Source organism: Primulina huaijiensis, chromosome 12 (assembly GCF_012295235.1).
Source record: "Primulina huaijiensis isolate GDHJ02 chromosome 12, ASM1229523v2, whole genome shotgun sequence".
Taxonomy (NCBI): domain Eukaryota; kingdom Viridiplantae; phylum Streptophyta; class Magnoliopsida; order Lamiales; family Gesneriaceae; genus Primulina; species Primulina huaijiensis.
In genome coordinates this window covers 2,168,500-2,192,026 of record NC_133317.1, presented here as the reverse complement: position 1 = coordinate 2,192,026, position 23,527 = coordinate 2,168,500, and the positions used below count along the sequence as shown (strand labels likewise).

General features: G+C 35.4%; 3 protein-coding genes across 8 annotated transcripts; 1 reads left to right on the top strand and 2 right to left on the bottom strand.

Annotated features, from left to right (window-relative positions):
- Window positions 1–440: 440 nt before the first annotated feature.
- LOC140989796 (uncharacterized) lies at window positions 441–6,779 on the bottom strand. Its single transcript, XM_073459205.1, has 14 exons — window positions 6,516–6,779; window positions 5,896–6,228; window positions 5,191–5,429; window positions 4,685–4,841; window positions 4,225–4,302; window positions 3,705–3,779; window positions 3,477–3,596; window positions 3,205–3,369; window positions 2,323–2,845; window positions 2,022–2,178; window positions 1,668–1,777; window positions 1,402–1,514; window positions 950–1,304; window positions 441–868 (listed from the first exon to the last, which is right to left on the bottom strand). The coding sequence occupies exons 2-14, from the start codon at window positions 6,217–6,219 to the stop codon at window positions 549–551; spliced, it is 2,736 nt and encodes a 911-aa protein (XP_073315306.1). The 5' UTR covers window positions 6,220–6,228; window positions 6,516–6,779; the 3' UTR covers window positions 441–548.
- Window positions 6,780–7,620: 841 nt separating this feature from the next.
- Window positions 7,621–12,666, top strand: LOC140989564 (uncharacterized). 4 transcript variants are annotated; one of them, XM_073458815.1, is made up of 8 exons: window positions 7,621–7,674; window positions 7,745–7,821; window positions 7,908–7,974; window positions 8,742–8,882; window positions 9,541–9,714; window positions 9,857–9,984; window positions 10,284–10,385; window positions 12,316–12,666. In XM_073458815.1, exons 5-8 carry the CDS (start codon window positions 9,654–9,656, stop codon window positions 12,406–12,408), a joined length of 384 nt encoding a protein of 127 aa, XP_073314916.1. In that variant the 5' UTR covers window positions 7,621–7,674; window positions 7,745–7,821; window positions 7,908–7,974; window positions 8,742–8,882; window positions 9,541–9,653; the 3' UTR covers window positions 12,409–12,666. The 4 variants fall into 4 exon arrangements, with proteins under 4 accessions (XP_073314916.1, XP_073314918.1, XP_073314915.1 ...); XM_073458817.1 differs by lacking the exons at window positions 7,621–7,674; window positions 7,745–7,821 and having other exon boundaries at window positions 7,854–7,974; window positions 9,860–9,984; XM_073458814.1 differs by lacking the exons at window positions 7,621–7,674; window positions 7,745–7,821 and having other exon boundaries at window positions 7,854–7,974.
- A 1,043-nt stretch (window positions 12,667–13,709) lies between these two features.
- Window positions 13,710–17,486, bottom strand: LOC140989908 (double-stranded RNA-binding protein 2-like). 3 transcript variants are annotated; one of them, XM_073459438.1, is made up of 4 exons: window positions 16,997–17,486; window positions 15,619–15,838; window positions 14,283–15,264; window positions 13,710–14,090 (listed from the first exon to the last, which is right to left on the bottom strand). In XM_073459438.1, exons 1-3 carry the CDS (start codon window positions 17,240–17,242, stop codon window positions 14,285–14,287), a joined length of 1,446 nt encoding a protein of 481 aa, XP_073315539.1. In that variant the 5' UTR covers window positions 17,243–17,486; the 3' UTR covers window positions 13,710–14,090; window positions 14,283–14,284. The 3 variants fall into 3 exon arrangements, with proteins under 3 accessions (XP_073315539.1, XP_073315538.1, XP_073315537.1); XM_073459437.1 differs by having other exon boundaries at window positions 14,252–15,264; window positions 16,997–17,485; XM_073459436.1 differs by having other exon boundaries at window positions 13,710–15,264; window positions 16,997–17,485.
- Between the last annotated feature and the right edge of the window lie 6,041 nt (window positions 17,487–23,527).

Genomic DNA, 23,527 nt, shown 5'->3' with positions numbered 1-23,527 from the left:
TGTTTCAAGTATAACTTTTAAAGAACAATTGAAATATGTTGATTTATTTTAAGAATAAAAAACTAGGTTAAAAAAAATTTAAATATTTTTGTAAATTAGTTATAAAAATACCTTAATTATTTTTAATTATGAAATCAATTTTTAAATATAGTTCACACGTTTTCAAATCTAAAAACTTTTTATAGAATATTTGTTCAAAATCATATTTATTTCTAAAACAACTTTTAAAATTATTTTTTGTAAAAATATTTTGCAAGTATTTGTCCACATAGAGCTGCATAATTACAAAGGAATTGACCAAGATTTATATTCCAAAATATTTTACATATTTTATAATCAAACTCGAGATTTCTAATTTTTGGGGTAAAAGGTTGTTAACAACACTTAGTTAACTGTATAAATATTTATTTTAACTTACTCAAACATTAAATTGATAGTACTTGTAAATAAGAGACTTCCTTCAACATAACGTGTTACCTGTCATAAAAAATCTTTCCAAAAGGGAAATATAAGAGAATCAACACCAATAAAAAAAATTATCTATTTAACTAAAAAGAAACTGGTAGGCTACTAAAGAAAGCTAATGTATGTGGAGCAGTAGACTTTCCAAATTGAGAACACCATGAAGGAAGCTTCTGAAGGATATTTTTTATTGGTGGGGTTAATCTGTCTAAGTCTGTTCTAAGTTTTAGAAGTGGAGGCTCGTTTTTACTATCCGACGAAGTCGAAAGAGTATGGTTGTTCATCCAGAAAAGTGAGAGGTTGAACTTGGTTGGCGCTTTTTTCCCACCCGAAAACTGAATGACATGCCATCCGTTTAAACCGTACTTTTCGCCGGGTGAGATCAAATCCTCAGCACTTTCAGCATCTGTTGACAGAAGATCTAAATGTTATAATCAAGGAATTTAAAATGCAGAAGAAGCCTCCGTGTCGATTCAAGCGCTGATACCTTTCAACTGGAAGTCTTCAATTTCTTTGGTATTGATGCCAAGGGCCCATCGAGTGGAAGTTCTAGTGTTGATTGAGACCTGTGTTATTCTGCTCTCACCTTTCGTATCTTTGTCCACATGGATTCTAGGAACATCAGACTCGACCCATCCGGTTTCAGCGCTACTACTCATCCAACAGCTATAGTTGACAGAAAAGGTAACAAAATCTAAATGCCGATCCCTACCACAAACAACTCCTTCCCCAATATGCTCAGCCTCCTTGTTCAAGTTTCCAGGAGTTACAGAAAATAGAGAAACAAATGAGGTTTCCGGCTTTCCACTCTTTGTTTGTGTTGCATCCACAACATGCACAACCTGGAAACCAAAATAAAATTTTTACTATGGGTTGTGCGTTGAAGTTTTAACCAAATTTTTGGACCACATTAATATTCAAGGACAATCAGTTGCGCACATTTACAGCTCTTGCAGTATCTTCGGTAAATGGCAGAACGAGGCCCCCCCACACAGCAACAAGAGAGATAGCAAGTAGAATGCATGTCGTGAAAATGAGAGGAACTTTTGCTTCTAGACAAAAGACAGAAAAAACACAAAGGGCCTAGTTAAAAAATCTTTATGAGTTTATCATGTAAAATCTCTTATCACCTTAAAGTTAGTGACATAAATGCCATGATTAAATTCGCTGCAGCAGCAAGCTAAAAAAAGTATAACTAGAATCACCTGATATGTGGATGTATGATAGTAGATATACCATGGTCAAACACACAATAGCAGCAATAAAAATGGCAATTACTACATTTCCGACCCATTCAGAAGTAGCACCAGGATTTCTGCGAACCAAAATGCATACTATGAGTTCTTGTAAAACAGTTAGACATGAAATACATAATGTCAAGAATGAAAATTGGGAGTGTGGAGAACAGTGATGATTTATCAGGCGTTCGGTTGTCCAAAACTCTTAACTGAATATTCAATCATATTTTTTTTATCCATCAAAGAAAAAGAAAAGTGGAAGATGAAAATCACTTAATTGGATCATGTTCCGCAGTTTTTGCAAGTGATTTGAGCCATTACCTAACAAACCGAACCATTGTCCCAATTATAGTGGCTGTCAACCGAATAATCATGCCAGAAGAGAGTAATAACGGCACAAACAAACCAATAAGCAAGGTCAGAGTTTTTAGTCGCAGTGGCAATCTTGCAGGGGATAATGTTGCTTCGAGCAAACCATCTACATATTCCAGAATAAAGATTAGATTGAACCATAATCACAAATAAACTACTAAAAATCAACTGCAAAAAAAGAAAGAAAGATATTGTGCATTTTCATAATCAGTGCTACACATAATAGGCTGATATTCTGGACTGTACTTACAAGCGAATGCGGGTGAAACCAACCAAACAAGAGCTATATAAGAAGAACCAACTTTATAGTAATTCCCAACAGCTAATAGAACAAGCCACTGCAATAAACCGGCTTTAAAAAGCCATCTTTCAGCATCCAACTTAGCCAAAGTAGCTTGCGATTCAGCAGATAGTTTTGCCTTTCTCACAGCAAATGTTTTTAACAAATAAGATTTAAGGATAATATATCCCAAATGTTGACCAGTAAATGCCCCAAGAAGTGCAGGTGCAGCAAACAGACCAATAACCAGCCACGGACTTGAAAGACATGGCACTGGTGAAGACATGATCGTAAGAATGAAGGCCACGGCAATGGAAAAACTTATCGAGCATAACCACATAAGTATGATACTGAAACATGATATTAGTAATGATATAGCAGCAGGATAACCACCCATCACCACTGACGTAGCCCATATCAAAATGGATTGCAGTATCACTGAATTGTAAAGTATATTGGCAAAGCTTTGACGAAATGTGACCATGTATGCTCCCTGAGATCAGAAGTCAATACTCATTAGGTTATAATACATGGAAACAAGACTAAATAGAAAATATTTTACTCCCTCCACCCCGCTCCAAAAGTGTTATAATCTGGCTTTGAGGAGAGATTTACATAAGAATTGAACAGTTGCAAATTTTGATGTTTATAGTTTTTCCTTAAAAGCAGTAGTTGAGTGGCGGAGGTGTCACATTGATAATTCAAGAAGTGAGTGTTCTTTAGGAGAAAATTTCCATTTTAGTAACAAAGATACCAACATCCAGAAAACGAAAGAGGACTCTTAATTAAATTGGGACGAAGTAATGGATGAATAAATATTATTATATATAATTGCAAGAGGACTAGAGATACCAAGATGTCAAAATATATGGCTTTCTCCTTGCTAGATTCTATATCTGATTCCAACGTCTTGCCGGTAGGAAGGCTGGCATAGGCAGCAGCATGGAGCAAGAAAGCAAGAACATTTTCTCCAAGATGTTGAAGAGAACCAGGTTTCAGAAATTTTAACTTGTCATTCTGTATTAACAAGATAAGAGTTTACTGCATCGCAAAAATGAAGTGCTTTGGTAAGTGTAAGAAATGGAAGTAGATGTGGTTCGCTTAATTCCTCTAGCTATCATTACCTTTGTATGGTACACAGCTGTGTTATCTGCAAATGCAAAATCGAGCCCAGAAAGTCCTGCAATGTCTTTATACACTTGAAAGTCTGTTGCAGAATTTATAATCCCAGAATGAAAAAGATCCTGGAGCATGTAAGCCACTTAACTGTTAGCTGAAATCTGTAGGAAAGGGATATCTATGATACAACGATAAATTAAGAGAAATTTATTGCATTACTTTTGCCAACAGACCTGAGCAACAATTTGAGCAGATGGATACTTCGCTACCAAAGCAAAGTTTTCAATGGCCCAAGGATGAGGACCAGCCTGTCGAGCGAACAGCGTTAAAAAAATCAAATATGATCTATTTGTTTTTATCCTTAACTGATCAGGCAAACTATCAAGAGAAACAGGAGATGAAAATAGGGGAAGGAATCTTAACCAATCTTGAAGAGATCAGAAATAAACCAGTAACAAGTTACATGTTTCACCAAGTTGTGCATTTATTTGATGATACAACCAAAATAAGAAGAAGAAAATCCATTCTTTCCCGAGACCTAAATGAATGGCAAAAGACCCTTCGACACATTGAAGTTACAAATAGCTTCGAAATGTGATCTTGTATGCAATATATACCTAGCCATCCGCTATGATACCATCATAAGCGTGGACAGCTGAGAGTATGTCTAGTTATGTACATAGGGTTATGCATATGAAGTGAGAACGAAAATATGAAGAAACCAAAAAATTATATTTGGAAATAAACTCAGACCTGGAAAATGCTAGATTTTCCACCTATTCCCATGGCTTCCAAATCAATGGCCAATCTTAAGGTATCACTCCAAGGATGCTGCAACAGTAGTATCAAGACCACTTTTAAACAAATGGTTTAAACCAAATTGGAAGCTTTAAAAATGTTGCAACAAGATTTTCTATAGCGGTGNGCGGGCTGGGGGGGTGGGGGAGGAGGAGGACGGTCAACTAAATAATTTTTACAATTTTGTGTATAAATTTTAAAATCTCAAGTTTTGCCCTTTCCAAAATCCATCCAGGAGGAGGACGGTCAACTAAATAATTTTTACAATTTTGTGTATAAATTTTAAAATCTCAAGTTTTGCCCTTTCCAAAATCCATCCAGTTGCCCAATCTCACCCTCCTCATCCCGTCCCCCTCCCCCCCCCCGGCGAATTCCTGAATTTGCCCAGGGTTAAGGCATCTTGATTGCTGCAAACCTGAGAAATAAAGCTGTGAGCGCCATTCAAGCCTTCCTCCTCTCCAATATTAAATAAGAATATGACAGCATTCTTAAATCCATGAGCCCACTGGGAAACTCCTCTAGCAAGCTCCAACATAACCGCAACACATGAACTGCAATCGCCAGCTCCTTCCCTGAAACAGTACCAAGAGAAAGAACTTGATATATAATTATCCAAAATCATAGTTCTATTACAGCAAATTTTACCATAAAAATGTTTCAGCAAAGACTTTTATACTAGAATACTTCGTAAGTAAATTAAGTGCAAAAGAATATGCAAGCATTTTAAAATACTCAAACATGACCGCACAACACTAGTAAAAGATATTGTAAAGAAAAGTAAAATTCCATTCTATCGAAGACACAAGTGCATAAAATTGGATCTTCTCCATAAAAAAACAAATATGAAAACCCACAAAGAATTTTGAAAACAATAAATTGATAGCAACCATGGAACAAACTTCAAGAATACCAGAGCCGTACGCTGCAAAAACGGTATCAATGTGGGAGGAGACAAGAATAGCATTATCTGCTGCTTCAGATGCATATTTCGGTATGATTCTTAACACAACGTGATTCAAATCTGAATAGACAACGGATTTTCCTCTAAAGAGGCCACCAAGTTGATTGTTGACTCCAGAATTTGCATGAAATAAATCCACGTCAACGTCAACCTCCCAATGAGCCGTTTTTTTTATATTTTCTGCTGCTTCTCTGACATACTGCAGGAAAAGATCCACAGAAAATTCCCAAGAATGGCATCAAGCTTAACATCAAAAGGCTAGATTTCCAAACCAATAAAACCAATTATTCTTATTCCTAAATTCTTGGGTATCATTTTATTTTGCTGTTTGGAGAGAACTTTTGGTGAGCCTAATCATTTCTTGATTCATGACTGATATTTAGAAACAATAAAAGTATTGTAACATCTAATTAGCATAAATGTTGTGCCTAAAATTCCATTTTAGCATTATATCAAGTGTTGGTCAAGAACCTCATCGGCCAACGAAGGCTGGGATACATACAAAGTCCTGAATCTTTCATTCAAAGCTATAATACAAATCTGCTACAAAACTTATGCTTCACAATATACACGAGTAACAATAGTCTAAAGCAATATCAACAAGGCACATATATCAGTACCGCACTCCACATAAAGAATCGGTTTTTCAAATCACAGAGAAGTACCTGAAAAGCTCTCTCGAGAGCATCAGAGCCAATGGTATGAGGGCCTAATTGAGTCAATGCGACTACGTGTTTCATAGCCTCCTTTTCGGAGAAACCCCTTTTTCCCGCACTTTCGAGATCAAGCGGAGTAGGCAGATTCTCAAACTGATAATGGTAAACACCCCAACTCCCATTAAGGACAAGAACAAAGAGTGCAAGAATCACGTAAGGTGACCTGGTGGCCACCAAAATGGAATTTTTATCCTTAACAGCGGTATTCACTTCTCCAATCTGTTCACTGGTCCTGGCCTCATGGCCAGACGTACCTTTTGGTTTTCGTCTCATGTTTTTCTTCTGCTTATTTATTGATCAATGAAAGCATAAAAAACAACAGTTAAAAAACAAAGGACGACATTATAATTATGGGGGGAAAGGAAAAACCAAGGATAGAATTCCTCCATGAGTGTTCGTATGCGCTTCACACGCACCCTGAGCATGCTGGCTCAACTGAATTCTGATTTACCGGACATAACTACTCAAGAAACCTTGAATTGGGTTTGTTAAAATGCTAGAAAACAACGCCCCCCTAACAAGTAAAAGATTACAGGTATTCCGAGTAAAAAACAAAAACAAAAACTTACCGACTGAATTGGGATTGTGATAACTATCGATTTGCCCGGGAAAAAGGTCAAGAAAGATTGACAGGCTGGTTAATTACAGGACAACCAGACTTGACAACCATAGTTCGGGAAATATGACAGGGGTAGAGAATACCAAGAGTTCCATTGGCAAATTTTCTTCTTCCATTTAATCAAAGAAAGCAATTGGTTGGAATCATTATTGATTCGATCCCCACTGGGGAGTTCGATTCGATCCGACGACTTTTTCGGTGCACGTGGTTTATGGTTATGGGCCCGAATTCGTACTAGGTTCGGAATCCAAGTCCACTGAATAGGAGTTTCTCTACAAAAGAATAGTATGTCATTCCAAATAGTTTAGGTAAGTACCGATTGGCATACTCAATTATCCCAAATCGTGAAACGGGCCCACCAAATGGTAGGTTGTTGACCGGCCCGCTCAACTTACCAAATTAATATAAGCCCACTAAGTTAGTCCGTTTTCCAATCTAAAATAGGTAAGTTATGTTAATATTTTTCCAATCGACCTAAAAAACGAGTCACCAGGCTTAATGACAGGTTGTGGACTTGATCGACTTGTCTCACTATTGTTCTGACACATATAAATGTCGTGTTATGTATTATTTCACTGTTTGAATATTAATTTTGACCATGATTATTATTTTTTTTTGAGATTTTTTATATTATCGTAATATTGTTGTGTATGATGTATATATCACTTTTCATGTGATGATATGATAAGCATTTTACAATTTTATTAGTCGAGACTCGAATTATTTTTTTATTTTAATATTTGGTTACCTTTTCAACTCTCTTTTATTTGACAAAAACTTGTGTGAGACGGTCTCACGAGTCGTATTTGTGAGACGGATATCTTTTTTGGGTAATATATGAAAAAGTATTACTTTTTATGCTAAGATTATTACATTTGTTGTGAAAATGAGTAGAATTGACCCATCTAACAGATTAAAACTGATCTTACACGAGACCGACTCCTTTAATTTTAGAAAGAAAGAGAGATTGCATTTTAAAATATTTTGATTTTTTAAAAAGTAAAACATTTAAATAAACCCTGCCTTCACCGTTTAAGCTCTGTAGTCTCAAGCCTCCGCGCTCCGCCACCTAGAATCCTATAGAACCGCCGCCAGGCCAATTTTCTTTGGTGCATTAATGGTAGATTTGACCGCTGAATATAAAATTTTGCAGTACGATATATATTCGGATTCTATCAGTGGGATAGAATGGAAAACGGGAGAGACGCAGGCAGACTGCTACCGATTATCCAATTATATGTAGATTTTATGACCAGGTTTAGTTAAGCACATGCTATGTTGATTATTACTACAAGTGTTTCCAGGTGAGATCAAATTGGATTCTAATATTTTACTTCTGTAGTGACAAATTTTGAAGAGCTGGGGGACTTTGGGAAGCAAATTTCTTGTTTCCTTTCAGCAAGCACTCGGTGAGTTTGCCAACTTTGTAGGGCTTCCCCGGGATTCTCCCTGTTTCAGGAATGAAATATCGATCAAGTATAGTTAAATACAAATTTATGTGTGGTATAAATAATCTTGTGAAGAATCGGGGGCTGGAGGAGAAAATTAAATATCTTCTCTGGTATAACTTAAGCTTCAGGAAGCCATGTCAAAATATCAATTCATTAGGTGGAACCTTTGGGACTTATCCACAATTTCTTACTGGAGATGGTTTGTCGACCTCTTCAGTGTCGTCCCTTCAGCTATGTCAGGCGTCACGGAGAGCAAGACATGAGCTCAACTTTAGCTCATCTGAGAAGACTAGTATTTGAGATGGCAAAGCCTCTCAATCTTATAAACAACTTCCACCATATATTGTCTAACTGACGGGAGATCGTAACATTCTCATTTGGCCTGCCTCTGCCTGACTACCTGCTGACCCACCTCTGTTGTTCGGCCCATGAATCATACAACGATAGATTGCTGTTAATTTAAAGAGTGAAAATTCAAGCCTAGATTGCTTGGTGCCATTCCATGAGGATCAAATTGATTATTGAAATATTGTTCGAATTTAAAGCCCCTATAAGAGTTCAAATGTGGCATTTATTTATTCCAATAATGGAAATGATTATGGTAGGGGATGATTGCTTGGTGGCACCCGGCAGTGACAATAGTCATTATTGAAAATTTTCAATTTAGATTGTCAATTACAAAGCTCTATCTGCAACATGAGTAGGCTCACTCATTTCTTACACAGGATTTTTACAACGGCCTCCATTCGAAAAGACATCTACATTGATTGATAGCATTATTAAAGCTCATGGGACAAAAAGGTTTTTATCCTACGTTGATGCAGGCTGCAAGAACATTCATGACAATGTACAAAATGTGAGCAAGTGTAAGTGTACTTCGAATTTCAGCTTGTCCTTAAAAGTGGGAGGCAACATATCCTTTTATTGATTATTGATATGCTGAGGTCTTGTACTATATTTCCTTATGCTGCTGCTTACTGGGCGTTTGCCAAAACACCTTTTAAGAATATGTTACCTCTTATGGAACTGCATTCTAACTTTTGCATCTGGGATGATGGCACTCACTTTATTCCTTGTAATCCTGTCATGTGCAATAAGGCGAGTTTGGATAAAGAAGTCATAACTTAGTAGAACACTTAATTTATCTCGGCTTTACAAGTGCTTTTTTTGTTTTTTTAAAAACTGAACTGTAGAAGTTGAAACTTGAAACAGAAGCCCAATAGCTATATTCTGGAAAATTAATTTTTTAAGCCCTTTTTGAAACAATTTCTCCATCCAAACTTCACTTTATTTTATATTTATGTATATGTATTAAAAAGGCGCTTCTTGTCCGAATGCACCCTTAGTTGTGTCTCACAAAGTATTGTGGATTTCCTTCTAAAGGTTGGTAGGATTAACCCAAGTACACTACTGTGGAGCATTATTATTTTTTAGTTTGTCACGGGGGATGGAGTTATTTTCAAGGAAAAGGATCCAGCTTTTGTGGGCCAAGGAATTTAAGAAAACTTTGTTTCATGGTTGCAGTTGTCTCTCAACATTCTTGCCATGCAATTCCTATCTCTGGTCTCTGTTCCTTTTAGTTCCAGTAGGGTGATTCTTGTCTTCTCGTATAGCACTAATGTTTTCTCTCCAATCTCATGGATTTCGGTGAAGAAGTGCAAACGTGCCATCTAAGGCTTCTGGATCATATAAACAAAGGTGAAAATCTTTGTAGTTTTATTTTTGTTTTTAAAAAAAAACAATTTTACTCTAATGCTTCCCCAATGCTTTTCTTTCTATTTTATTTTAATTGTTCAAATATTTGATTTTCACGCTTAAGCTAACACTTGAAATTTATTAGCAGCCGAAAGTATCATCGGTGAACTTGAACGCCATTTAGATGATGCGGCATCCATGGTGCAAACTACAGAAGAGCAAGATGAAGATGTTAAGACAAGTGTAGATTCCTTTACGGTTTTCAACACAACTGTAAAGCCTTGCTCTCCCTCTCTAACACACGCATACTATGAGCATGTGAAACTCACTTATCCATTAGTCAATGAATAGAAATAAGAAGAATTGAATAAACAAGCAAATAGGGAACTATCAACTATGAGAGTTATTTTGTCAACAAATACATATCCCGATCTCATCATTTCTAGTTTATTTTTTAGACAGTGGAATTTTCTGTTATGTCTACCCCTTTCTTGAATGTACTTTTGAACTGCCATCATGTTGTGAGTTATATGACACTACGTGAAATATGATTGTGAGCATGTATTTATCAGGGAGAAGTTTTATCATCAGATCTTACAAAACCCAATGTCACCGATTTTGCATCCATGATGGCTATTATTTACAGCATGGTGAAACAAGACTACACAATGCAGGTATAACTAATATCCACTTAATTTGCAGGCAATCAATTATTTTTCCTTGGTAGCCAACTGTTGGTGTGAGGGCCCGTGCACTTAATTAATATTTAATTATCAAACAACAAGGATTAATTGGTGTAAACAGCGAAAACGAGTTTAAAACGTTCATTTGGGCCTACAGAAATTTCGGCATGACCTCCCATAAGTAGGACATCCCAAAAATTTCAAAACACAACAATAACATTATACGCTTGAAAATAACATCAAGTTCACAATCAACCACACAAACATCCTACAGCCGCACTGGCCAGGACTAGACACGACATACCACAAATAAAATCTCAAACAACATAAAAACATCACACCATACAGCTACACAGGGCATCTCCCTGACAAATGTATCAAACCAGCATAATATATATAAATATCTGAGAACTCTGACACAAACCGACTGACTACTGGGTACCACTCGCTGACGCTCCACCAGACGAGTCAAATCCCCTGGAATGACCTGCTATGGCATAAAAAACAACCACAACATAAAAAGAAAACAGGGGTCGGACCCCAGTACGACAAACCAGTAAAATCACGACGTATATAAAAGACATGTAATAATACCAAGTAAATGCAATGATATGCGATGCATGAATGGTAACAATGGAATAACGGATACCAAATGGAGTCCAACCGAATAGCATCATCAACAGTAACAGTGGCCACCCGTGCCAGGAATGCAGCATCAAATCGCCGCTCGTCCATGCACGTAGCATCGGGAATGCGAGTAGCTAAGTCGCTCGTCCCTAGCTGTCATCTGGGAATGTGGCTAATCCTAACCCACTCGTCCCTCTGATGACTCAATATATCTCAACAGAATCAACATAAATCGCCGTCAAAGGAGTCAAGGCTCAATATGTTATGTCAATATAATTTATGCATGAATGCATCACAATAAACATTCAAGGCACGTAATAGCAAACAACATACACCGAATATTCTTACACGTCAATATAAACGTCTTAATAATATAGGTTTGAGCGTACCTCAATTATAAACTTATAATACCACAGTAAATTCTTAAGGACTTCCTGATGAACTCGTCCAACGATAAAACCTACAATATACATTCGCTATACACTTCAATACAATGCATTCCAAACAACTAAACCAAAATAAATCGGCTCGGTTAAAATTCGAAATCCGGGCAGCCTATATAAACCTTATACAATCTGAATTCAAGCTTAATACCTCAATAAACGAAACTAGAATGCACAACGGTAATTTCGCGGAGATGGCTCGTCGGAAATGTCGCCGGAAACACTGTTCACGATCTGAAAAACGAGCTGGAAATTAGGGGAAAGCTTAGTACTTTACTATACAAACTAATCCACCAAAATACCACTAAGAATAGAAGCCGAAAATCTTACCTAGAACCGAATCGAAGCTCACGCACAGTGCTGGAAAACAGGACCGATCGAGCTCGTAACCTTCCAATTCAAGGTAGGAAAGACTCTAATATACTGGAGGAAGAAGATTGCTACGCCGCTACACAAAAAATCTGGCCGTTGTGAGCATCGCACGCTTGCTGCAGAAGAAGGAGAAAGGCGACAGGCAAGGCTGGAGAAGAGTTTCTGGATTTTGAGCGTACTGATTTCTATCAAATGGGTTTGGGTATTTAAAATTAAATGGTAATGGGCTGGGCCTAGTTTAGGTATTAGGCCTCACAGTTGGTTCATAATGTCATCGTGTCTTTGGCTCGAGCGTTATTTTTATCATTTTAATTTTCAACTCCCTATTTGTGTTTCATCTCCCTATTCTCTTAACGTAGATTTGTATCAAATCATTTCGAATCGAAGTTATTTAAGGTCATCTATAATTCATTCTTATGTATGTAAAATAAGATGATTCGATGAATATGAAATTATACTCATGTTCTATTGATATGTAGGATCGGATCGCGTCCTCTCTAAGCATCGTCGTCGGCAGCGGAACTGGAAACCTATTGCCTGATGCGGTCATTGCGACCCTTTATAGACGATGATGTAATGCAACAAGCTTGGAGTCTTGTCCCCTACCCGAGTACATGACACACTTCGATAACTTAATCGTCATTTCTTCCCTCGTGTATTTTGTTTAAGCCCCGTTAACGTGGAATGGTGTTTCCAGAAATATTTGACTGCAATTTTGTTTTAGGTTTTGCCCTTTCCTTGATAGAATTTTTTCCTCACTATTGTTGCTTTTTTGCCTCTTCACTAACGTTGTGTAGAAAGAGTTTTGAGTCTTTTGACGAAATCACATCTAGATGAAATCCTTAGATTCAAATATTTTACATCTTTTCTTAAAATGTCCAGTTCACTTAAAGTTGGAAATGTTTTTGCTTTTATACCAATATGATACACATAATTTTATCTATCTATGCTACCTACGCATGGACAAAACTAGACATTGAATCCTCGATATGTGGAATTATCCCCTACCAAATATGAGGGGTTTCACTCGGTTCAAGTGTTGAAACTTAAAATGCAATATGGTTATATAAATAAATGACCACAGCTACCAAAAAACCGAAAAAACAATTAAAAAAAAAGAAAGGAACTTAAGAAAGATTGCGATTTCGTTAACCGACGCCGTTTTCATACATGACACAGCGGGATCCGATTTTTATACATGACAAAGCGGGTTGAGTTTGATTGTCCTAATCGTAGTTTTAATGACTCGTGATTTACCATGTCAATACTATAACATTAATTAAACTCGTATATTTGAGATATTAACCGTTAGATGCATAACTTGTGTACAACACTAACATTAATTATACTCTATATTAACCATCATATACATAACTTGTGTACCACCCTAAAAGTAGGGTCTCATTAATTAACAGAGCGTTACACGAGAAAAATACCGCGTGGAATGGAAAATTTGATCTCGACTTTCCAAGACGGGTGATGATATCTATTTTCTTTTCCACATACGTGAAAAGGAAAACCACCAAAAGAAACAATCCTCATTAAAATGAAGTAGAGAGATGCAGAGAAAATCATCCACCACATTATTTTATGATGTGCCACATTCATCGCATGTTCATAGAACATCCATGACAGTATTAGATACATCGTGAATATCGGATGATCAATGTCGAAAGGGATATAACACCAATTGCACTCAAAATTCGCAACCACGCCACCACATATAAACTTGGAAATCTTAAATCAACATTTACAAATCCTAATGTTGCAGCCTGCAGGGAAACAATAAGGGCAAACCCCCTCCCCCTCCCCCTCCCCCTCCCCCTCACCCACCCCCACCAGATTCACAACATGGCAGGAAATACCGAAAGAATAGAGAAGAAAAATGATAGCAAATTGGGATCATACAACTTACACAAGAACTGAATATACATCTCCTTGATCAACTGCATGGGCTATCCTCTTAAGCTACAGTCAATTGAACAGACTGAAGGCCTGAATATGGCAGCCATCAAGGCCAGAAACAATATACACAATCTACCATCTAAAGCATTACTTGATACTGATCCAATTCGAATAAATACAGCTTCTCATTCAATCAAGCAAAACTTGAGAGAATAAAAGAAAAAAGGAACACTCCACTGGTGGAGTCACTTGTAATGCAACATCGACTAATAATCTCCCTCCACATGGATATATGATCTGAAATGCCAAGCCACGTTTCAACTGTGTTGCAGCTTAGTTTCCATAAGACCTTCAAAACCACAAGATAAGCATTTATATGGGTTCCAAGGACTTGAAACCTCATACACTATTGAGGAGTTAACTAAAGATAGGTACATCTGCCACGCGAGAAATACTTAAACAAGAAAGTGAATGGAAAACACAGAGGCTACAAAGTCGAGAGAAGCTCACAACAGGTTATTTGCTATTCGAAAAAACCCACTATTATATCTTTAGCTCGCTGAAGTTTTCAACACCAGCTGACTCTGGCAGCTTGTCCTGCAAATTTGTCCCAGCCTCTTCAGCAAATTGTATTGAGGTGGTGGTTGCGTTGTTGACTTCAGAAACAGGTGATGCAACCTGAACAGCCGTGAATTCAGCTGCTAGTAGATGAGTTTGAACTGCTGGAACTTCAGAATCTGGTGTCTCACAAATAGGCAACAACTTGGAACCAAAAGGCTCTTCCACTCGAACCAGGGGGATTTTGGGGAACTTTGATTCCTCAAGTTTGCTCACTGCTGCTCTAGGAATTGGCAGATTCTCTGCAAGAGATGTTGCGGGTTTGAAGAGGCGTGGGTCCTCTATTTTAACAACCGGATGTAATTTGGCTAGCTCCTCCTTTCTAACAGGAGGAGTGTATACTGGAACAGCCTGTCTCACACACACAGGTGGAACCATACCCAATGGTGGAGGCCTCATTACCATTGAAGACTGTGGAGAAGGAAGCGGTGGTGCAGAGAAAACCGGAATTACATTGCGTATTGTCACTGGTGGTGCAACTCTATGGTGTGGGCTGCAATGACGGACAGGAATGTAGGGAGCCGCTCCTGCTGCAGGAAACTTTTGGGGTCGGATCTTGAGGTTGTCTGCCAATGAGGAGATGCTCTCATTCGAGATAGAAATATGTAACTGGCTGTGAGTTGGCTGCACAGTCTTTTGGCAAATTGAATTGTTGCTTGCAGCAGTCAAAGTCCTGTGGCGTGGAGCTGTTTTAGGGCATATCAAAGGAAGAATTTTTGATGTCGAGGCCGGAGACTGCTGCATACTTGATGGTTTTGGATTTGGTGTGGGGAATTTTATTGGAAAAGATATTTTCTCCAATCTCGCCATTATTAAATACTTCTGCAGAGCACGTGCTGCTGTCACATGCTCCTGCTCGTCCTTATGAGTCTTCTCTGATGCTGAACTTTCAAATTGTTGCACAACTGGTAACATAAGAGAAATAAGTCACTTGTAGTATTACATACTTTGGCCATATAACTTAAGCTCGAAGACAATTGAATGCGTATTTCTTAGTCAAATTGTTATGTTACAAGCACCGTCAGAGATGGTAGAACTTAGAAGTTCACAACTTTAGTAATTAAAATAAAATATAAGTAGAGGAACTTGGCTAATCTACTCTTAGTCAAATCGACAACTCCCAACATCTCTTGTTGAAAATTAGACAACTCTTTCATTGTTGGATTACAAGATTACCTTTTATGGATAGGATATACCACTCAAGAAGCAATCGAACTTTTATGACAAACCACATTCTTATGTAGATTTAGGTCACTTACGTGATTTAAGAGATAACCAAGCCGCCATAGCAGCATTCTTTTCCGCTTGCTTCTTGTTCTTAGCTGGCTCACCTGTAAATATGACTCCAGCCAGCTCTACAGTACAAGTAAAAACAGGAAGGTGGCCCAGGCCGGTTCGGAAAGTCGTATAAGCAGGCAAAGATGCCCCCACTCTTTGTGAAACCTCCTGCAAGAGATTCTTATAGACACCTGTCTCATCCTGTAAATTAGCAAACATTATAGCTTGCAAATCATTTCAGAAACGAACAAGGCACAAAAATAAATTAGGAGACTTTGCAATGCTAACATATATAATATGGCAATTCTGATCTGAAAACTTCAGCTTGCAGTTTGAATATAACAGCCAAGTCGCGTGCATTTTATTGTGGTTTTTCTTACCTTTCAACTATTTTTTTTCCTTAAACCTCCCTATCTTTGTTTGTTTTCTGTCAATATCTCTATCACAGCCTAAAATTGTTGGGCTCAATGGTCATCACAGTTCACCAACAATGGTCACACATCCTGGAATATCTATCAAACCCATTCTACTTCTATCACAGTCATTACATCTCCCATATACATCATATTATCTTGTAAGATTCTCTACAGATTTGTACTCACTAAGTCTAGCTTAATTTAGTGATTGTGGCGCTCTACATGGCAACAGAATCTGGTAAAATACTCGAGTGTCTTAAACTGCAAGAATAGAAAGAGAACATAAAGAGGTTGAAAACAACATTTTTCATCCCAGATACTGCTTTAAGACACAGAGCACGTTAGCACCAAATCTTAGAAAGTATGATGTCACATGCTATCAAAAGCACCCTAGTTGCTAGCAGAGTTAAAAAGACACATGGATATCATTTTGTTACTAGAAAATCAAATTTTTTTTTTTTACAAAAATGCTGTAACTGAGATTTTCATTCATTGACTATGAGACCAGAATGACCACAGAAGCTATTTCTCCCATAAACATAGAGAAGCTCCATATCACGTTGCAAGTACTAGTACTACAATAAGTTGTCTGCTTCAGACCTCCAACAAGTGCAATAGTTACCAAAATAATGTCAGAGTTAACATAAAGATGACTTTAAAGTAAAAATGGCAAATAAAGCATCTAGTTGTCACTCAATAAATATCAATTGGCATGCTAGATCGAAGCACAGAAAGAGGAACGAGAAGCAATTATCGTAACACATGGCATTCTCAAATGAAGCGCCAATCTTGCTGAGATTCTACATCAATCCGTCTTTACTATTAAATTTCGTGTCCAAACAAACCACACTAAAGATTTCCATAAAAGAACAAATGAGGTTAAAAAGAATGTATTTTCCACCCATAAGCAAAAAATGTATCAATCAAAAGGTAATAAAATCACCAGAATTCTGGCGGCGAGGGAATTTGAAGGGCCACGGCTGGAAAGGGCATCGAGAGCCACCTCAGCAGCGGAGTGCTCAGCCTGACGGAGCGTCGAGCAGTAACTAGGGCTCTCAAACGTCTCGCCGTTAAAGTTAACAGCCGCCTTGAACCTCGGCGCGTGATCAGGACCTTCCCGAAAGCTCGTGTACGCCGGAAGATTAAAGCAGCTCCGCTGCGCCAGCTCCTGCAGCTGATTTTTATACATCCCTCCCAAACCCAAAAAATCAAAAAAAGAATAAAAAGAACATATATTGTTCACATCATAATTACATTCAAATCATTTCATTGCCCAACGACAACTAAAATCCGTAAAATGCATCAAACTAGCATTCCAAAGGAGGTCTGATCGTGTTTTCCTCTGGTTTTTGGTAGGGTTTTTGGTTAAATTTCAAAGGTGGGTATGAGCTTTGGGTAGAAACTTAGAGAGAGAGAGAGAGAGAGAGAGGGTAGTGGAGAATTGTAGCCTGCAGTCATTTCCACTGATAGAAATTATGATGGCGCAATTCTGACCGTTGGATTGTTTGACTTTTTCAAGATGTGATGAGGTTGAGTGCATTGGAATATGGGATTGAAGTTAATGTTGATTGTAGGCATGTGGATTTTTTTTCTTTATGCTTTCCATTATTAGCTGTATTTCTTTATTATTTCAATTTCAATTATTATGTGAATTTACATTAGCTTGCATCTCTATACTTCAAAATTATGTTTCTAGGTTACACCTTTTTTTTTTTTGAACCAGTCATAGAACCGAGTGTCCTGTATGAAACGTTTAATTCGCCTATCTACGAGTGAAAGTAAAACAACAAGATCGTAGTTCCAAAACAAGGATTCTACAGTCTTCTTATATCAACCTCGAACTAGAAACATCCATTTCGTTCAAAAGATTGAAGAGAGATAGTGTATCAAGCTGTTCGCAAGGGCCAACTGAGAGCAGCTATAACAACAATAACATTGAAGAGATTTAGATCATTTAACCACGCTCCATATGTTTAATGTATTTAGCAATTATGTTCCTCATATGTTATTATTTTTGGACTTGATGAAGAGATTTAAATATTATATATATTTTAAAAAAAAAAAAAAAAAAGAGGTAGTTGTAAAATTTTCACTTTCTTTAAAACAATACTATTTTTGGATTGTATTTAAAACACCACAATCACTAAGAAAATTGCATGATTTGATATGGATTGGATTTAAAATTCATTTCTATTTTTTCAGGCAATTAACACAACAAATATAAAATTATGTTGGGTCAGATTTTAACCCTATTTCATTGACATATATGATTTAAAAAGAGTTTATTCGGAATTTCAATATCATCAATGTGGATGAACAACACATAAATCCCTTATCAACAAAAATATGGATACATTTAATATATATCGGTGAGTCGTAGCATAGAGTGTTGTATATAGTTTTGTTAATATAGAGTGCTCATTTATTATTATAATATGTCTCTCGTAAGACGGTCTCACATGTCTTTATCTTTTAGACAAGTCAACTTTGCTCATATTTACAATAATAAGTAAAACTTTTGGCATAAAATGTATTATTTTTTTTTATAGATGACCCAATAAGAGATCCGTCTCATAAATTGACTCGTGAGATCGTCTTATAAATTTTTTTGCGATATTATTAATACTAATAAATTTTTACTTAAAACAAATTGGCATTTTAAAATGATCTATTCAGGAGTTGATGGATGATTATATGAATTTGAAGTTTCAACGATCAATTTCACGAAAATGCTTGTGATGAAAGAGAATATAAGTCAATCTTTAACTAGTGCCTAATATTTATGATAGATACGATCAATTAATTTTTATAGTGATAATAATTAGAAAAATACATATATGTTGTACGGTAAAATGGTAAATGTATTTTTATAGAAGAAATGTATCTTTTTAATAAACGGTAAATATATTCAGATATACATTAAACCTCAACATTCAACTTTACTGACGACCAATATAATACGTTCATGTTACATTTAAGTTGCACATGAATGGATTTCAAATGAATTTATTATTAGGTGATTTTGAAATTCATCATAATTAATTTGAAATCCAATATAAACATGGAATCTAAAAACTTGTGTGATGATCTCACAAGTCAATTTTGTGATACGAAAATTCTATTTGGGTTATTCATAAAAAACAATATTTTTCTTAGAAATAAAAATCTATAAAAATGTTTCACAAAAAATCTAATCAACATAAAATAAATGAATATAAATCTTATGTCATATTTCTTTAAAAATATATAAGTACATTTAAATATATTTTAACAATATATTAAATTAATTATAACTATGATGATCACCGTCCCATCACTTGAGTGCTGGACGGCCGATCGAAGCTGCCACCATGGTCTCTGCGTGGCGGTGCCCACCGCAGCTCAGGGCTCCGATTAGCCCCTCCATCCGCCATCCTCTATCTCTATCGTCGCTGATATACTTATCTCCGCTTCTAAATCTAACCCCTGGCGGCGGGTACGGCCGGCGGCTTCGCTTACTGTTCACACCCTTTAGTTCCATCACTCTTGAAAGTCTCAATGTACCGAAGAAGAACAAGTACCACTTAGCTTTCCCAGACGACGAGGACGCCATTACAGGAAATTTCTGCACCGGGAAATCGCACCCTTCAACTTTCTTTGGTGAATAACGCAATGGGCTAGAAACATAGCGATCTTTTACTTTCTTCTGCACCAGGCCGGTTGACGGGATTGCTCTCATTTTATCATACTTGGAGTCGATGCATCTTTCAGAAGCACTATTGCTGGAACCAAAATTCCAACTCGAAACTCCACGATCTTGATCTTTACTTGTATGGGCTTCTTGTTTCCTATTTTCGAATGAACTTTTTTGATCAAAATATGGCTGTTTGTAAGGAATAAGCTTTCCACAGAAGATGATGTTCTCCGGCGGGATTCCGGCGGGGGGAGAAGGGTTGAAGTATTCCTGGCTAAAGAACTCGAAAAGATTGTCTTCGGATGAGGAGAAGGATGTTGATTCTTGAGAGGAGAAATCTTGTCCCCAACCATCACTATACAATGGAAGATCACTCAAAGAAAGTGTTTCCTCCTCATCTTCTTGATCTCGTGTGTGATGAACGCTTTCGAAGTGAAGTGTGTCCATGGGAGCAATAACGACTTTGGGTTTCGACAACTGAGGAAATTATGGGGAATAATTGATGTTTATATAGTGTTGCAAATTTGATGTCTTTAATACATTTGTAATAGAAAGAAGAAACTCAAAATTTTAAAAAAGTAAAACAAAAGGTATAATGATGGCTTGAATATCATTTTGCAATATTTATTATTATTTAATAATTATATTTTAATAGCCGCGTGTGAAAAGCATAAAGTTTTGTTAAATTTCTCTTTTTAATTTCTAGAAGGTTTGGCCCTTTGGGGTAACATTTGCTAAAGTAGAGCTAAAATATTCAAAATGCACTACTACTTCTAGAGGTTATCAGGCTAGACTTTGAAACAAAACCTATCACAATTGGACTCCTTAACTAGACATAGTCTTCATATAACATTTTTTTTTAGGGAATTTAGAATATTTATGTATGTACTTACATAAAAATCATAATTTTGTTGTATTACGATCGTTCTGTTAGGAATTAACGAAAGTTTTGGGAAATAGACTTGGTAAAAAAATAATCTTTGATTGTAAAAAAACGCACTATACTACACATACGAAATTATATTTAAAATCAAATAAATATATTTTAATTTTTTTTTCCATTATTATTTTTTGGAATCCCCTAATAAACTCTAGAAGATAAACTAGGGAGTAATAAATACGATAACGAGAGAAGATTTTTCCCTGTCGTGTGGGTTAGGTATTTTGTTCTAGAATTGGGCCCTAGTCTGTCATCTTCGAAACTCTTTAAGACTAGTGGGCCGGCGGCCTGGATCACCGGAGTCTGACTTAGGGGAAAAGAAATAGGAAAATGAGAATTAAATAATTATACTTTTTAAAATTTGCGAACTAATGTTAATAAAAATCAATGTGGTGAGGTGTAATAATTATTTACGTTGAGTAGAGTGATTGAATTATGATGTATGAGTTATTATATGATTTAAAAAATTTAAGTTGCAGCGTTAAGAGGTCGTATAATTGGTATCAAAGTCAAAGTCTCGAGTTTGATTCTTATTGATTTCAAGAAGTGTAATTATTGAGAGATAAATTATTAGGTTGCAATGATTATCTCTGTTGGATAGAACGATCGAACCATGATGTTTGAGCTGTCGAACTGTTTAAATTATTTGAGTTACGTCGATATCACCGGTTATAGTTTTTGTTTAAAGTTACAAGTATTCGGTCTTACACAAATAACCAAAAATTATTTAAATTACACAAATAAATAAAAATAATTTGTTATTAAAAAAACATAAATCATACTTTACTATATGCTATAAATTGGAAGTTAATGAAGTAATTTTTTTATTCACATCTTATCCTTTGAAACTTTGTTTTTATGTTCTATAGTTGCGATAAATCACATCATTCGAAACAAACATTATTATAATATTTGCTAGGAACATAGAAAAAAAAAAAGAAAAAAAAAGAAGAATTGGGAAAACGAAGTCCTTATTCTCAAGCAACCAAGCCATTAAATTTTAGGCACCTTCGGATGTGGGAGGCAATTAGTGGTAAGAGCTTAAGCATGACAATTTCAAAATTACAATCAACATTCCTATTTCTAAGTAATTTATTAATTATTCTATGTTACGTTGTCTTTTTAATCTTATTGTTTTAAATAATCAAGATAATATACAATTTTAAAATAAAATTAATTACTGCATTTGACTCTAAAAATATATATTAATATATAAAAGCATTGATTTTGTTATATTTGAAAAGTTCCCGTCAAAATACATTTGCTAAAAAATTCATTCGTGTAATGCTTTAAATATTATCAAATAAATACAAAATTAAATTTTGAGTAATTTCGACTTCCTTTTTAATATTCAAAATTGAATCTCATTTCCTTTAAAAATAAAAACTAATTTAAATGTCTACATTGATTATATCATTTTAGTTAATTTTGGTTATGATTTGAAATTTTGTGCTACTTTTATATATTTTGTTCTGCATACTCTTTAAAATATTAAATAAAATATGATTTTTTATATAATATTATATTTTTCAACTTTTAATGAAAAATATAATCGTGAAATTTGATATATTGTATGTAATTAAATTGTTATTATTATCATCGTCATTTTTATTATTACAAAAATTCATGTGACAAGAGTCAATTTTGTAAAATAAATATTCTATTTGAGTAAACCATGAAAAAAATCACTTTTATACCAAAATTATTACATTTTAGACTTGGGATTTGTTTTTTTTTTTTAAGAAGTGTATGGCTACATATATTTCTTCCTCATCTTTGCTATTTTTAATTTTTTTCCAATTGCTCGTCCATTTAGACTTGGGATTTGATTTTAAAAATTTTTTTTTATATAAGCTCTTATTTACATGTGAGATATAATACTTTTTTTTCAATATTTTACCAAGATAGTAAATACAACTTGCTCAAATATTTCTTGAAACTATCACCATCAAACATATTTTAGCAAATGATTGAGTCCCTCGTGAGATAATTTTATATATCTTTATTCGCGAGACAGTTTGACCCGATCTATACATAGAGTGGAAAATATTTTTTTTTGCATAATAATAATAATTTTTAATTGATCAGATGAAATAAGAAATCTGTCTAACAAAATTGACTCATGAGATAATCCGATACACAAATTTATTTGTTAACAAAAAATAAGTTATTCTTTAATAGTTCATTTTTGATTTCTCATTCTTTCACATCAATATGTTAAAGAAATTATGTAGTTGGTGACGTTGTTGACACATTCTTCGTTGAAAATTAGAACTCCAACTGATAATCGTGAAATTACTATTACACCCGCATTGAAAAAAAGATTGAATTTGAATCACTATTACACACCTGGTTTCCAAGGAGATGGATGTACTTTTCTTTTCCAACAACTTTCCTTCACCTAATATGACAATTCACGTGCAGAAATTTTTAACATAAGTTTTTTTTTTTAAAAAAAAGAAAAATTGTAAGTTATTGGTTATGATTAATAAATTATTTATTTAATTTTCAAATTTACTAAAAAAGTCTGTTGTAATACATTTTATTGGAGGGAATAAGAGTATTTTTGTGCATCTATTAAATTACCAAGATAGTTATTATAAAGAGTCGATGTATTATTAAATAGTATAGATAATAGGAGGATATTAGTTGGTGAGCATCCATAATTGACATGCAAAAACTTGTGTGATACGGTCTTACGGGTCGTATTTTGTGAGACGGATTTCTTATTTGGATAATCAATAAAAAAATATTATTTTTTATGCTAAGAATATTACTTTTTATATCGTGAATATCGATAGGGTTGACCCGTCTCACAGATAAAGATTCGTGAATTCCAATAAATCGAAATAATCCCAATT